The following is a 16,685-nucleotide window of genomic DNA, read 5'->3' on the forward strand; positions in this document are numbered from 1 at the left end:
TGAAAACACACCGTAACACACCACATTAAAACAGCTCAAAATAAACATATAGAGCCTAATGGTTATATATAGTGACAGTGGAAAAATAACTAGAATTTTTCTTGCTTCCGCAACTTTTTGTCATTATAGTTATTACACTGGAAAACAATTAAACAACCATAATAAGTGAGATGCACTTAAGAAGTAAGCCAATCAACCACGATGTGGAACGACTAGACCCACATCAAAGAGAACCTAGGACCACTGAAAATCAGTTACATTGGTGCATGACAAGTAAAATCAATAAAGTAGCACGAATATGTTATCAACATAGCTATCCATGGACCTTATGTCGAACCTGGAAAGGTTGACTAGCACTTATGCTCATCCTGTTGCTAAAAGATCAACTCCTGCCACATACTACGTTGGAGGCATATCCCAAAAAGGAAAGAAACAGCTTCAGAGAAGAGGAAAACATAATCGACTTGAACCACCATCTACAGTTAATATCTTGGAGCTGCACAAAACATAAAAGCACATGCTAAATGACTTCAACTCCAATCTAATGCATCAATCAATTTAAACCATCCAATCTAATGCATTTGTTTGGAACTGGAACTTAAAGGATCAAAAAAAAAAAAAAAAAACTGGAACGTAAAGGATAACATGAAGAAATAAAGAAATAAGATTGCTATATTTATAAATCATAAGGTTGGATGACTTTAACTCCAAGGAACTGACACAGAATTTAAGGGCATTTTTTTATTTTTCATGAACCCTTTCTCGCAAGTGCTTAAAACTTGCATCACAAAGACAATTGGACTTGTAACTATGGCTGCAAGACAAAAGAGAAAGGAATAGTCTTCTAGCCTACCTCCACCAATAGTTGCTTCAGGCAACCTTTCAATCGAATACTTATGTTGAGTAATAAACATGATTGGCACACCAGGAATCTGCTTGTCAAAAAACAAAACAATAAAAGGAATAATTATCAGGTACCATTTTGACCCAAAAATTGGAAACCAGAGTAATTACAAATCTATTACATACCTTGCGGATCCTTCGCTTCAAGTCTCGATCACAAGTAGCAACAATATAACACTTATGCTGCAGCATCCAGTAAAATGGTCAAAATAAATTCCAGGGAATAGTGCAGAAGAAAATAATTAGTGTGGAAATTTATAATTAGTGGTAAAGACAAAAAGGATGGAGGGATCCATCTTAATAATTCAATTAACAAACCGCTTCTGACTAAGAACGTAAAAAAACAGATCAAATGGTCAAGAAAAAATGGTTGTCCACACACACAAAAACACGTAAGTACTCACGGATAAACTCTGAGCATCTAAGTAACATGGACACTTCATATTCTTAAAAGAAGCTGTGTCACACAGACACCTGGGCACTCGTGGACAGTGGACACACAGACATGTGCATACGATTTCAAACTAGAATTTCTTCTATCCCTAAAAGACTAAGAAAATAATCTAGATACCTAGTAACAACTCCAAGATATCCCACTTTCATAGCTATTTATTTGTAAAAAGTCACTTTATAACTTGTAAGGTCTTGAGCCCAAGAATTAGTTGTGTAACTATAGAATATTAATAATTTTCTTTTTAATCAGCTCCATGTCCTACTTTATATAGGTCACATGACCCCGGACACCGACACGTATCCGTGTCAATGTGACTTTAGCTAAGTACACTACGAATACATGATTGCCTACAATTTATTTGTGTTCATCACCAGAAGAATATCACTTCTCAAAAGGTAAAGATGTCAGCAATGGATAAGGTTATACTGAAGTTTTGAAATATAAACCATGCGTGAACATGCAGCACTATAATTGCAACTTCAAACTATACCTGAGTAACTCTGTCAACTAAGCAGTCATCAGCATAGGTTCCTTTGTGAGCACAGGGAAGTCTCTCAAATTAGGATCCTTGGCAACCCTAATAGAACAAAATTCGAGAAATATATTAAATGACCAAAAAGACAGCCCAAATACAGCAGATCAGATCATGAACAGAATTTGCAGGAAAAATAAGAACGATAGAAAAAAGGACCTATACAGTATATAGTCATCTATCAATTATATTCCACCTATCAATTATCTACCTATGAACATCTTTAATAGGACTAGCCATCTCAATTTTAACTATATTGCTAGAGTAATGCCAAAATTATATCTCTGACAGAGCTATCAATTCTATAGATACTATTTATTTTTCAAAATCCTGCTTGCCTTTTGTAATCAACATCTCAACCTATGTACTTAAGAATGCACGTGACCAGAGAACTGCCTAAGACTTTTTTACATGGCCAATGTTGTACAGCATGTTAGATGGATTCTAAATGTTATACTTCACTAGAAAGAAGTGTTAGAAAATGGTGCAGCACTTTTTGTCGTTGATAAAATGGCTCATCGGAGCTCCTTGGAGGCTTGAAAACTGTAGTGTTGTAGTGTTTAGTTTGGCATAGCTGCCTGGGCTATTAAATCGTTGACTACTCGCTACTCGCTGCTTAGCCGACCCGACTAACAATTTAATCCCCAATCACAATCGGGCTCAAAAACACCCCGAGTACTCGGCCGATTAGGCCCGATTAGCCGAGTAATTGTGTTCACTATTTCAATGTTAAACATTGAAGTCGACATTTCGCCGATTCGACCAACTCTCGATTCTGTAAAGTTCTACACTTTAATCATATTTATTTTAGTTGATTGGGTGTTTTAATTGTTTATTGATTGATTGGGTTCTTAATTGGCTTCATTATGTTGGTATTTCAAAGTTAAACATATTTAATAATTATTTATAAAGAAATATAGTGTTACGAAAAATCATCCCATTAATCCCCGACCAATTACACCTACTCCTACTCGCTCTTCAAGCGAGTAGTGACTGAGTAGCAATTTAATTGTACAGATAGCTGCATAGCATGTGTTAGGCATACCTTCCAGGAAATGCTCAGAGCTCAGATATCATTGTTATTTATAACCAAGTCCATTCAAATCTGCCCCCAAATTCAACTCCATTTTTTTGGTCTAGCTCTCAGCTCCTCAATCTGTACCTTCCTAATTGGGAAGTGTCCAGTTAACACGGCCATTTTTTCTTGTGGGGCGGGGGGCAAACAATGGATTTTGCAACCTCTTTCTTGTCTGACCAATTTAGTTTACGTGTGCCAATTAATGGATTTAAAATTAAAAGATATTGTGCTTATAAGTAATTAATTGATGCATATATTCCAATAAATAAAAGGATGCACATTATATATCAATTGATGTGTAATGTGTTCACAAAATTTATTTTCATTGATGACTGATGAGATAACACTTAATCTTTAATCTATGAAAGAACCTCAAAATAAATATATATGTTCATTAGAAATTGCCAAGAAACTAATTAGCATTTCTATGAAAATGTGAATCAATAAGAAGTTAGGCATTTATGTTTGAATTACAAGTTTGGAAGAGATAAGGTGGATTCTCACATTGAGTTGGGTAACTATAAAGGTAACTTTGTACCAAACAAGCCCATGTTAGAAACAATAGATAGTAATTATTTAAGAACCAAAGTTGAGGGGTGCCTCTTCACAAGCAAGCCACTTTCTATATTACCACATTAACAACATTTTAGAAAGTTCAGGAGAGGCAGTAGCCCTCGAAATCCCTTAGACATTACCAAATGGGCTAATTCCCTACTACAAAACTCCCAGGACTTGGGTCTAATCCATCTCGACCTTTGTCTCCGCCACACTAAGTCTACGAATATTCATAAGCTGTTTCTCCACTGGCCAATATTTAGCCCCATAAAGATAGTTTCTTTTACTGTGCTCTCAAGATACTTCCACATAATCTGGATACAACTTCATATGTCAGAAAATAACAACACATGGTTGCATTCTGAGATTACAACTTGATCTTTCAACCAATAAAAAAATAGGCTTCAACAGTAATACGGTATGAGTAGTTGGTACTACTATGTACTTTGATACAAATATATTCAGAATTATACACCATTGGTCATATCAAACTCAAAGACCCTAAATCCAGTGGAAAAATATGTACCTCAAAGCAACTCGGTAGTTCTGGCCTAACTTCTCGAGCTCCGCCATGACACAATCGGTGATGCAAGGCTTACCTTGATAACCAAAAAGACATTTAGAAGAGTCCAAAACCGCATGCATCATCTTGTAATAATAACACTAAAAAAAAAAAAAAAAAGAGTAGATACTATCCAAAGGACAGCACAACAGAAACCTCATATCAAGAGGAAATTCAGAGAAAGGCTGAGGGGATACAGTGCTATCACTTATATAGACATTAGGTTAAAACATATTGATCAACCGACCATCAGGGCGAATTATTGATGTACCACAACCCCACCCCGCCTCCACTGGGACTTTAAGGTCTTAGTATTTTGGCAGTGCAACATACCAACATTGCACTGGCCCTCTGACTCCCACCTTTTCCAGTAGCAATCAATCATTTCACTAATTGTTACTAATGCTGGAGAGTGATAAATTGTTGAAATTAGGGGATGGGACGAACGGAGTAAGGCACTATGACTGGATCAGTTAAATGAGTTTCTTGACTTTCCAAGTTTTTGAAAATAGACTAAATTCTGCTTCCCAGAGAATATGACTATGAGTGCCAATGCAAACCATAACAAAAACAAATTTTAGTTTGTAGAAAAACTCACATATAGCATATAAGCAGTTCCTCATTGCTGTCTCCAGATCCAACTGCACCAATAAACAACAACAAAATCATTAGCCATGCAATACGATAAGTACAAATGGTTTATATACATTATTGTCTGTGTGTGTGTGTGTGTGTGTGTGTTAGAAGGAATTTAATCTACAGAAAGCTAAACCACGTTACGAAACGCGTGACTAAAGCAAGGACCTTACTCAAATTAATTACTCATCATATAATATGTATATATAAATAAAAAAACCATAATGAGTGAGTGAGTGACAAGTGTTGTATCTCAGAGGGGAAAAGTTAATAATAATATACCTTATTCTGGATAGAAAAATTAATGAAATTGGTATCAACCAAAACCCGATACGGCGGACCCAATGCTGTATTGTAATTGAAGAAAAGCGCCGAAGAAACATATGGCCTGTAATTATTTCAACAACAAAAAATCAAAAAACAAAAGTAAGAGGCGTGGTAATTAAAAAATCAAAAAATAATATACTGAAGCAGAGAGAGAGTGAAAAAAAAAACACTTACACGTTTCTGGGGAGTTTTTCCTTCTCAAGATCTTTCTTTTTACCGTTTATAACCTCTTCCTTGTGCCTAATTATTATTCAATCAATTTCAATATTTCAATAAAAGATAAATAAAGTTTGGAAGAAAGAGAAAAAGTGCTTACTTTTTTAGCATTTTGGAGCTAGGGAGTTTCTTCATCACTGCGAATTTGGGTGTTTTCTTTGCTTTCCCCATTTTCTTTCTTTTGTTTTTTTTGGGATTTTGAGAGGTTTCTTCAGTTGTATATATAGTTCGAACAGCAGACGCTCACACAACCTAGAGCCCTTTTCTCTATGCTCTGTTTGGTTCACTGTAATGGGTTGTAATGGGTAACTACCCATACCTATTTACTTGTGTTTGGCCCACTAATACAAAGTGGTAGTTACGTAAATAAGTTGCACTCATGTGGACGGTATAAATAGGTCAGGAGACAATTTGTTGCAACCAAAAAACTCATTGTAACTGTTTGCAATTCCTCTTTCTTTTTTTCTTTTTTTTTTTTTTTTAACTTCCTCCTCTTTTGTAGCTGCCACCACTAGCAAAGAAAATAAAAGTTTAGATTTTTCATCTCAAATTTTCCTATTCATGAAGAATAAACCATATCAAATTAACTAATTTCGTTGAATCTCAATCTCCTCTCTATGAAGATTTAAACCAACTCAAATCAACTAATTTTGTTGAATCTCGTTTGAAATTAGATAAAAAATTGAATAAAAAAATTGAGAAAAAAAAAGTATTTTAGGTAATTTTTATGGATGAGATATGAAAATAAATTGTTCAATAGTTAAAGACTTGTTTTAATATTAAAGTGTGTATTTAGAATTTGGAATTATGGAGAGGAGAAAATCATCTTGTTATTTAGTTATGTATTTGTAAAGAAGATGAAAAAATTTAAAAATTAATAAATAAAAATATATAAAAGATGACGTAGGGTGCTTTTGCACTACTCTAACCAAACATGTGAAGTGAATTGTCATTGCAATTCCTTGTCATGCATTACGATGTAATTGCACCCCATTTGCTATTTATACTTGTTTGCATCGAACCGAACAGAGCGCTAAAACCCTCTTTCACATGAATTCCCTCTTTCGCACTTGCTTGCATCGAACCGAACAGAGCGCTAAAACCCTCTTTCACATAAATACCCTCTTTCGCACTTGCTTGCATCGAACCGAACAGAGTGCTAAAACCCTCTTTCATAGAAATACCCTCTTTCACATAAAAAGATAACGAAGCGCTAAAACTCTCTTTCACATAAAAAGAGAACGGCGGCAGATCGGTTCGAGAAACAAAATGCCATTACAAATCTCATTAAATATTCCAATATTTGGCACCAAAGAAAATGTCATTTCGTGACATAGCAGTCATTCCAATCAATATACATATACATTACCAGGTAACAAAAACTCGAAAACTAGCACACACACAAGTCATGCCCTTCACATTCTAGATCGATTAGGAAGATTCATGTCATGCATTGTACATTTAACTAGCTCACACACAAGTCATGCCCTTCACATTCTAGATCGATTAGGAAGATTCATGTCATGCATTGTACATTTGTACATCTCCCTTAAGTTTCTCCATTTAGTTGTTGAACACATGCAATATGGTGCGAGATTATGTGCACCCCATCCACCTTAAAAAAATTTTTTTTTTTTTTTTTTTTTTTTGGTCAAAAGGTCTAAACAATAAAAATTAACAAAATTATGCATTTATTTCAATTCACAAAACTAGAGTTTAATATAAACTGACGAAATTAACTACTTAAACACTTAAGCTATGAATTGATACTACTATGTCTATATATATTTACATAATCTAGTCCACAAGTCTACAACAATTCAACAAATTGTTAACTTATAGTGGGCACGTATTCAAGGGCAAACTTGAACTTTCCCCATCCCTTTGAGCTATGAACAACGAGTGTTCACATAGTACATACTATACTATGAACAATCAATGTTCATAGTCATGAGCTATGAATATTTTTCATAGTCATGAGTTACTAACATTCTTTGTTCATATATCAATTGGACTATGAACAATGATTGTTCATAGCTATGAGCTATAAACAATGAGTGTTCGTATTTCATATTGTAATATTAACAGTTATTGTTCATAGTCATGAGCTACGAACATTCTTTGTTCATATCACAATTGGATTATGAACAGTTATTGTTCATAGTTCGGTAAATATGAACACCCATGAGTGTTCACAGTCCATACTGTACTATGAACAATGATTGATCATAGTCATAAGTTATGAACATTCTTTGTTCATATCACAATTGGACTATGAACAATGATTATTCATAGTTTGGTAGCTATGAACATGCACTCATTGTTCATATTGTTCATAGCTCATACTGTACTATGAACATTCAATATTCATAGTCGGTGAATGTTCATAGTCATGAACTATGAATATTTTTTGTTTATACCACAGTTAAACTATGAACAATTATTGTTCACAATCATGAGCTATGAACATTCTTTGTTCATATCACAATTGGACTATGAACAGTGATTGTTCATAGTTCGATAGCTATGAACACTCATTGTTCATAACTATAAATAATGAGTGTTCATAGTCCATAATGTACTATGAACCATAAGTGTTCATATTGTACTATGAACAATGAGTGTTTGATAGCTATGAACACTCATTGTTCATAACTTCATGACTATGAACAATGAATGTTCATAGTTATGAACAGTGATTGTTCATAGTTATGAGCAGTGATTGTTCATACCAAAATTGGACTATGAACAATGATTGTTCATAGTCATGAGCTATGAGATGTTCATAGCTCCAATAGGAATGAACACGTTTTGTTCATACTCTAGTAGGTATGAACAATCATTACTCATAGTTTATAATAAATATGAACAATGAGTGTTCATATTCCAATAGGTATCAACAATGAGCTCGCATGTTCTGTATATGAACAATGATTGTTCATACTATATACACTGGGTCAGGAGTATACTTAACTTTTTATCTACCCGACCCATTTTTTATTTTTCAAGAGTATACTTGACCTTTTATCTACTCTGTCTTTGAGAATGATTATGAAAAAACACTTGGGTTTGGAAATGATTATTTCACTTGATTTCTCCTTGAGAGTCACTCGGGTTAAAAAAAAAAAAAACATAAGTTAAAACAAAGCCAATATCTTCAAAATATATACTAAGGGGTTGTTTGTTTTTTTATTTTTAAGCATTCGAAGACCGAAACTAAGTTTTCAGATTCAAAGAAAGTCAAGTTGTTTGTTTTGTTGGAGTCTTGACATTCAAAGGTACCAAACCGACTTGACATTCAGCGTTTCTTTTCTCAACTGAATGAAGAAAGAGTCGCTCAAGTTAGGTTTCCACCTCTACCCTTCCATAACTTGATAACTCCAACTCATCTTCTCCCACTTTTTGGTTGTTGGCTATAATAACAAGGTACATAAAAGTCATGTTTTTATTATTTTTTTTTCCAAAATAAATATTTCTCTACTATATTTATCTTTGATCCATTCTTAATATGTGTTGTGTGTACTATTTATATATCTGTTTTGTTTTGTGTTTTTGTTGTTCTTTTGATTGACAAATATGTTTGAATCGTTAGAAACAATTCCTTCATTGTAATATGTATTGATTAATCAACATGTTTTGAATGATGCATATACCTAGTGTTGATTAATATGTGTTATTTATATAAAGAGCTTACCTACCTAGCTAGTATTGATGCAATCAAAGATAAGTAGAATGTTAGAAAACCGAGCTGTCTATCCGGAACCTTACTTTGGTACCCAAAACCTCATAGCATCATGGTCGAATTAATAATAAATTCACGATGGATGAGATAGTGTCGCCAATGAATAAGAACGAGGAACATGCTCTTTTGAATCTATGAATGACTTGTAACATTCAATTATGGGTATCGTGTCGGATGATGTACCAATCAGATCGGATAGGCTTAGGTTTCTTGAAGCATATTTTTAATTTTGTCTTGTCATGCATCCGGATCGTAGTACCTAGTGTGGAGCTTTAAGAGGATTCTTGAGCAAAGGAAATCAAGAGTCGCGAGCCCACCGTCATGTTTTAGTTGTCGCAAATTGCCACTTTAGGCCTTGTGCAGCTCACTCAAACTGTGCAAGGAGACCTGACGTAGTTGCCTCGAAAAAGAACATGACATGGGGCCACCTGACAGTATTATTAGTTAGGAACACCTGGTTGGGTTGCCATTTAGTGAGAAAAGTGTCGACCATGGTAAATGCTACAAAGAAGCCATGCTTCTGCCAAACTCATGGAAACAGAGTGCTTGGTGCTTGAGAAGGTTACTAGGTGTTTAAGACACTATATAGATTCTGGCACGTGTATATGTGTTTGACACTAGCAGTCTAGTAATAACAACTCAAACAAATTAAACATTTTTTGCATAAATTGACTTCGTACTCCCCCTATCTTCCAAGCCTAAAATTTTGGGCTTTGCTTTCTTAATTTTGCTCTTGAACTATTGGACTTATTGAAGATTATATCTTCAGAACTATTTATTTGGATAATTCAAGAACTTTTGGACCCTGTTTTGTACACAACAAAAGACTGGAAAGTAAAGTGTGGGTGGATCGTGCTAGGTATGAGTATATTTAGAGGGTCTCATCGTTTCTTGTGAAAAACTCAACTAGTACGCCGTGGGGTGATGAATGAATTTTTTCCCATAATCATGCAGCTACAACTAGTCTTTTAACCTGTAAAGTTCTAGGCCCGGTTTACTTGAGGAGGAAAGGCAGGCAGATTTTGTTGACTTGTGTGATATGTTAATCGATGCACTGCAGTCTTTTTGTAAGGTTTCCTTGTTTGGGTTCCATTAAATTGGAAATGACCTCTCTCTCTGCATGGTGAGGTAATCAGTATCGTCATTTTTGTTAATCACCACGAGTCATTCTGTTTCCATTCGTGGAAACCTAATAATATGCAAACTATAGATCTTATATTTGATCTTTCAAATGAGAACTATAAAGTTCTATAGTTGATGTGATTTCATTAAAAAAAAAAAAATAGAAATTAGGTGTGTCGTTTAAACAGCATACAGATTGGGCTTCTGATACTTAATTTATGTTGTTTGTGGAATTGCTTGAGTAGTAGGCATGTATGTTTCCATGGCTATGTGTTTGGTAGTTACAGTACTGTTGGTCTTTGGATGACTTGGCGTGTTTTAGATGTCAGATGTTTTAAGCTTAGTGCTGGTCTGATTTCAAGCTTAATTTTGATTTAGTTAGAGTTTGAACTAATTTTTTTTTAAAACACAAAAAAGTAAGGTCTGGAAGTCTGCTTTTCAACCCAATCGACCTCGTCGCATTCCGAGGTTTGTGGATATAGTTATGGTGTTCGGAAGTTAGCACGTCAGAATTTTCTGACTACAGAAATCAGGATCTGTGCCTGTTTTCGAACCACGTTTTCACATAGTTAGATTCAGATTCAAACTCTCGCCAAAACATGAAAGAGTGAGTTTTCTGAGTCTTCTTTCCAACCCAATTGGACTCAACGCATTCCGAGGTCTGTAGAGACATCTATGATGTCGGGAAGTTTGGTTGACAGAAAATAGTGCGTCAGAATTCCGTTTTTGCGCACTGTGTTCGAGTCCAGTTTTCATATAGTTAGAGTGAGAGTTAGTATTTTTGTAAAACATGAAAGAGTAATTTCTGAGAGTCTTCTTTTCAACGCAAAAAGCCTTGTAGCGTTTGGATACCTGTGGAAAGAGTTGTGTCATTTGGAAGATAGTCCGTCAGAAATCTAGTTTTGTTGCATTTTGAAGCAAAGTATTTTCCTATAGGAGTTATAGGCAAGTATTACCTAGATTCATAACCTATGGTGTATTTTGAAATGGTACCTGTTAGTATAACATCAGTGAGATTGTTCCCATGGATGAAACTATCTGTATCTTAAACCGTCACCTTTATATGCAAAGACTTCGAGTCTTGCGATGTGTTTTGAAACCGCGGATCATTCATGGTCGAGATTGAGTCCGACCAAGTTATGCATCATCCATTTCGACCATTTCATGAATTAGTCTTTTCTATGTCTTTTTTTTATTTTACTAGTGCATTACTTTAAATTCATTTAAATAGCTAATGAGTGACATTAGGCATGGGTCCTCGGAAGGAAAAATTAACTCCAAGAGTTAAGAAAGAGAAAAAAGCAACTCAGGAAGTCGTTGAGAAATCTGCTCCAAATCTTAGGTTAAAGACTGATGATATGTGGAAAAAATGTTTCATCGAAATGTGCTTGGACGAGGTTAATAATAAAGGCTTTAGTGGAACTTCGTTAAAATCAGAGTCATGGACTAAGATTAATGAAAAAAATGAGCAAAATTACAATGCCCAATACACACAAAGGCAACTCAAGAACCAATGGGATTACCTTCGAAAGCAATATGCGGCATGGAGGTTACTATCAAAACGGACGGGACATGGAGTCGATTTTGTTGGAGGTGTCTTTGAATTCCCGGATGAAGTTTGGGACGACTTAATTGAGGTAGAAACCCACATTTTTTTGTTCATACAAGTTATATAAGCGTATGCATATTATTTTATTTGTTTAATTTGATTTTTTTTTGCTATAAACAGAAATATCCGTTGACGGGTCAATTCAGGCATGCTCCGTTGATGAATAGGGAGTTGTTAGAATCCTTGTTTGAGCCCACCCTAGCTTCTGGCGATGAAATGTTTAATCACAAGCATCCAATTCCAATGACGAATCCCCCCAATGATGATGTTGCAAAGGTTCAGAATATTGAAAGTGATGGAGATGAGGATAACCAGATTCATGGAGCTGGTTACTTCCCTAATGTCACAATTTGTGGGGACTATGATCCTTACACATCACATGATGTACCCATGGATGACACACAATATAATCCTTCTCATGATATCCCATCTGATAATGAAGAATCTCCTACATATGTACAGAATACTCCAGTAGATGAACCACCTAACCAAAGACAGGTTCCGACTACGTCACGAGCAAAGAGTGATGCAAGTAGCTCGCAGCAAAAACGTAAGAGAGATTCGATTGAGCCAGCAGATCCTCTTGTTAAGAGTATTGGGGAGCTTGTGGAGATGGTGAAGGCTGAAACCATGGGAGACAAGAAGCTTGTGGATGAAGGTGATGCGCAGGTGCAAGAGTTATATGTTTTGGGTTTGCTAGATGATTCTCTTTATCTTAACTCCTTGGAAGCTCTTTCCCTCCACGCTTCTCATAACAAGAAACTTCTGAATCTTCAAGAAAATAGGCTTAAGATCCAATTCCTGAAGAATATTACTTCTAGGATGACATAATCTTTGCAGCGTTAATTATTTGGATGACTATCGTATTTACATTTTGTTGACTTGGATTATTGTCATATTATGGTTATTATGACTCAACATTTATGAGTATTTTTGTTGACTTGATTACTTATGGTTGCTATAAACTTGTTACTTTGAGGTTAATATTTAATTTGATTGATTGATTGATTGATTTATTATTATTATTTTAATTCAGGGAAAATGACACAACGACAATGGTTATTAGTGTATTTAATCATAATATTCACATGGCTTTCGACAAAGCGTAAGCGTATAAGGCAGAAGATATGTATATCTGCGCTTACTGGGAAAATGTATGTACAAGAGCTTCTACATGGAACTTCCACACATATGTTTAACATGCTAAGGTTGAAGAAGCCTGCCTTCATTATGCTATGTGATCACTTTCGCAAAGGCAGAGATAGTGGCTTCATGATAGTAAACATATTGATGTAGAGGAAAAAATAGCTATGTTTTTAATGACTATTGGTCACAATAAGCGAAATCGATCAATAGTGGATCGATTTCAACATTCAACACAAACCATTAGTAAGTGTTTTCATGAGGTGCTAGTGGCAATGCTCCATTTCTCAAAGGAGATGATAATTGATCCGCCATTTGACGGGGTTATTCATAAAGGTGGATCTCGTTACCAACGCCGTCTTAAGAGAGGACCATTTAAAGGAGCAATTGGAGCTTTGGATGGTACATTAGTAGATGCACACATTCTACTTGATAAGCAAATTCCCTTTAGAGGAAGAGGAGGTAAGGATTGTTTCCAAAATGTTCTTGGTGTGTGTGATTTTGATATGAAATTTACTTATGTGATGGCTGGATGGGAAGGGATTGCACATGATGCTCGTGTATTAAATGAGACATTAAGGTGGCCTGAAAAAAACGGATTTCCATTGCCTCCTGAAGGTACGTATCAAAACAACCTCACTGATCAAATATATATTTTTGGTTTACATATTTATGTGTCTCATTATTGTAGGTATGTATTACTTGTGTGATGCTGCATACACACATACTAGGGGCTTTATGTGTCCTTATAGGAATGCTAGGTATTGGTTGGCAGATTTTAATCGCGGTGGTCGTCCTAAAAACAAAGAAGAGAAATTTAATCAGGCACATTCTTCGCTAAGAAATGTAATTGAGAGAACATTTGGTGTCTTGAAAGCAAGATTCAAGATATTGAAGAAGATGGCTCCATATAGTTTTCGCACACAAGTTCAAATTGTTGTAGCATGCATGGCAATACACAATTTTCTCCGTTCCGTGGCCATTGATGATGATGATCGATTGTTCAAGCAATATGAAAAAGAAAATGTGACTATTCCAAAGGAGGTCTTCAATTAACTCTCGACGGACTGAAGCACCACCAAGTATAAATCACACATTTGGACTGAGGCACATGAGTACATGATCAACTTGCGTGATCAAATTATGGAACAATTGTTTAGTGGACATATATGATCAAGTTTACAAGAGCCTAACTTTGGAGTTACTTGTAATGTCATTTAACTTGGTATGCAAATTTTATAGATGACCTTATGGTTATTGAACTATTATTTATGTTTATATTTTTTAGTATTTTTTTTATCTCATATTACTATATGAGTCTTTTAAGGCCAAAATGTTGAATAAACAAAGGAAATTCATAAAATCCATTTTTAACTCTTTGGTTTTACAAGTAATCAAGTTAGTGTTCAAAATAGATTGTAAGGGTAAAATGTCTAAATGATTTATATTCAAAGATTCGAGTCGGGTCATTCGACGAGAAAAACAAACATGTTTTTCTCGAAGTTCAAAGATTCAAAGATTCAAAGATTCGAAGGTGGGTCATTCAAAGATTCATTCGATTCAGAATTCAGATGCTAAAAAAACAAACAACCCTTAAGCCAACTCTGAGGCCGCAATGTATTCATGGCCCGGAGATGAATACGGCACGAACGAACGAGTATAACTTCTAAAATATCGACACATTTATGCCAAAATAGTTAAAATACCAAGAAATGTGGCTCACACCCCTGCCTTCCTAACCCATTATTCAAAACCTCCCCCATGTAGGCCCAACCCATTAAACCCCCCTATTTTTAAGTTTTTATGAAATAAACTCCCTCTTTTTGCTAAAGTAATAAAATTTCGGTCTATTTTTAAATTCCAAACAAAATTGATTTCCTTTTTTACCCTTTTTCTTTTCCAGCACACAACTATGTTTTGGGGTTTTTATTCTCGCCATTTTTAACCAACAATGACACAAAGAACACACCAATTTCAGCTCGGAGTTGAGTTTTATTTTCGCGATTTGATCTCTTCATTCTCACATCATTAAAGAATAAGGTTTGGCATGAGAGAAATCTTCTTATTTTAACTTTTGTTTTAACCTCTTTTCAATACACTTCTTTGAACTTTTGATTATCCTCTTTTCAATCTTCTTCTTTATTTTAATTTTACTTATTCTCTTCTTCGTTAGATTCATGTCATTAAAATTTAAATTGGTGATATTGTCATGCTTTAAATGTTGAAAATACTGCATACCTATGTAAATATAGATTTACTGGATATATGCATTGGAATACTATGATTAATGGATATGCATTGGTTGGGAGTATTAAAGGAAGCAAAGAGGTTGATTGATGAGATGCCCCGAAAGAAATGTGGTTTATTGGAATTCTATGTTGGCGGGGTATGTTAAATGTGGTGATGTTGAGGGGCACTTTGAGGTGTCTTACAACAAATGGCCTACACCGACCGTGGAGACTAAAAGAGGTAACTATCATCCATACTTGACCTTTCTATTTCGCTTAAAACACATACTGATTGATCAAGCCTGTGATGCTTATGAAATATTAGTGTATGACGAGTTTTGCGAAGATATTAGTGGATTCTCTTAGAACGGGATATACTTGCTTAAAGTTAGTAGTATATTTCTCTCCATTACGTGTTTGTTCTATGTAATTGTAAGAAACAACTTCTGCATGAAATAAAATTATGTATTAATCATGTTGATATGCATGGAGTTTGGATGCAAGTGGTCACAAAACAGGCTTGGTACACGGATGCAAGGCTATTATTGACATGAAGGAGAAGGAGCGTCCAGTCTACCCAAATTGTCATGAATGATGAAACCTTGCATGAACATGTGGAAATGGTTGGCGACACTTACTTTCGGTTCCGAGAATGTCAAGTTGTGTAACAAGGTGTTGGCAAGTGAAGACTTTGCTTTCTATCAAGAAGTGATTCCCGTGTAATGTTTAGTATTGGAATCATAAATGAGGAGTTAGGTTCAGTTCACTCGCCACACTCCCCTTATTTTTCCTTGATGAAGATGCCCTTCCCATCGGGGGCTCTTTCCCACATCAACTTGCAGAGATTTCTGATTTTCATGTGAAAATTTAAATTTACATAGTAGTTTGACATATGAAAATTTAATTTTACATTGTAGTTTGATATATGAAAATTTGAATTTACATAGTAGTTTGATATAAGAAAATTAGAATTTACATATGAAAATTTAAATTTACATAATAGATTTGTGAAACAAAACATGTCTGACGAAAAAACATTTGTACTATGCAAACTTAAATTTACATAGTCACTAGAGCTATGAAAACTTAAATTTACATAGTAACTTGATCTATGAAAATTTAAATTTATTTAGAAGAGTGTGTTTACATGCAAGTATGCAACACAAATAAGAAACTATGCATGATAAATTGTTTTCACATAACATTTCTTTGAAATTGACCAATCTAATATCTGACAAACGAACTCATGTAATTTTATACAACCTGTTAAAATGTATTTTCACACAGAACTTATCTATGTAAATTTAAATTTACACAATAATTTGATCTATGAAAAGTTAAATTTTCATAGAGAAAACAGATCATAACCTATGCAAAATTATTTTTACACAATATATTTTTGAAACAAAACAAACCTAACTGTTTTACCAACTGAAAAGATAAAACAGGTTCCCATTACATCATTTACCAACAACACATTAAGCCAAATCAGCCTTTTTACATCCAGAATTCTAACAATTGTAGTCATTACATCAAAGATCTAATAACAAATCCACCAAGAACTGATTAAACAAAAAT

At 34.7% G+C, this 16,685-nt stretch overlaps 2 protein-coding genes across 2 annotated transcripts; one reads left to right on the forward strand and one right to left on the reverse strand.

Annotated features, from left to right (window-relative positions):
* Positions 1–78: 78 nt before the first annotated feature.
* Positions 79–5,518, reverse strand: LOC147513370 (uncharacterized). The gene is given in 10 exon segments (XM_086596411.1): positions 79–496; positions 854–932; positions 1,030–1,086; positions 1,848–1,918; positions 1,921–1,934; positions 4,049–4,121; positions 4,683–4,725; positions 5,003–5,108; positions 5,222–5,287; positions 5,364–5,518. Coding segments are annotated over 10 exon segments (594 nt in total). The 5' UTR covers positions 5,435–5,518; the 3' UTR covers positions 79–482.
* Positions 5,519–11,010: 5,492 nt separating this feature from the next.
* LOC147513371 (uncharacterized) lies at positions 11,011–12,742 on the forward strand. Its single transcript, XM_086599536.1, has 2 exons — positions 11,011–11,764; positions 11,857–12,742. The coding sequence occupies exons 1-2, from the start codon at positions 11,378–11,380 to the stop codon at positions 12,565–12,567; spliced, it is 1,098 nt and encodes a 365-aa protein (XP_086455662.1). The 5' UTR covers positions 11,011–11,377; the 3' UTR covers positions 12,568–12,742.
* The last annotated feature ends 3,943 nt before the right edge of the window (positions 12,743–16,685 follow it).

Source organism: Coptis chinensis, chromosome 3, assembly GCF_015680905.1.
Source record: "Coptis chinensis isolate HL-2020 chromosome 3, ASM1568090v1, whole genome shotgun sequence".
NCBI lineage: Eukaryota > Viridiplantae > Streptophyta > Magnoliopsida > Ranunculales > Ranunculaceae > Coptis > Coptis chinensis.

Bases quoted from the DNA above. Each gene is read 5' to 3' on its own strand.
- LOC147513371 (XM_086599536.1), top strand. From the start codon at position 11,378: ATGGGTCCTCGGAAGGAAAAATTAACTCCAAGAGTTAAGAAAGAGAAA. The intron at 11,765-11,856 runs GTAGAAACCCAC...TGCTATAAACAG, and splicing joins TTTGGGACGACTTAATTGAG to AAATATCCGTTGACGGGTCA.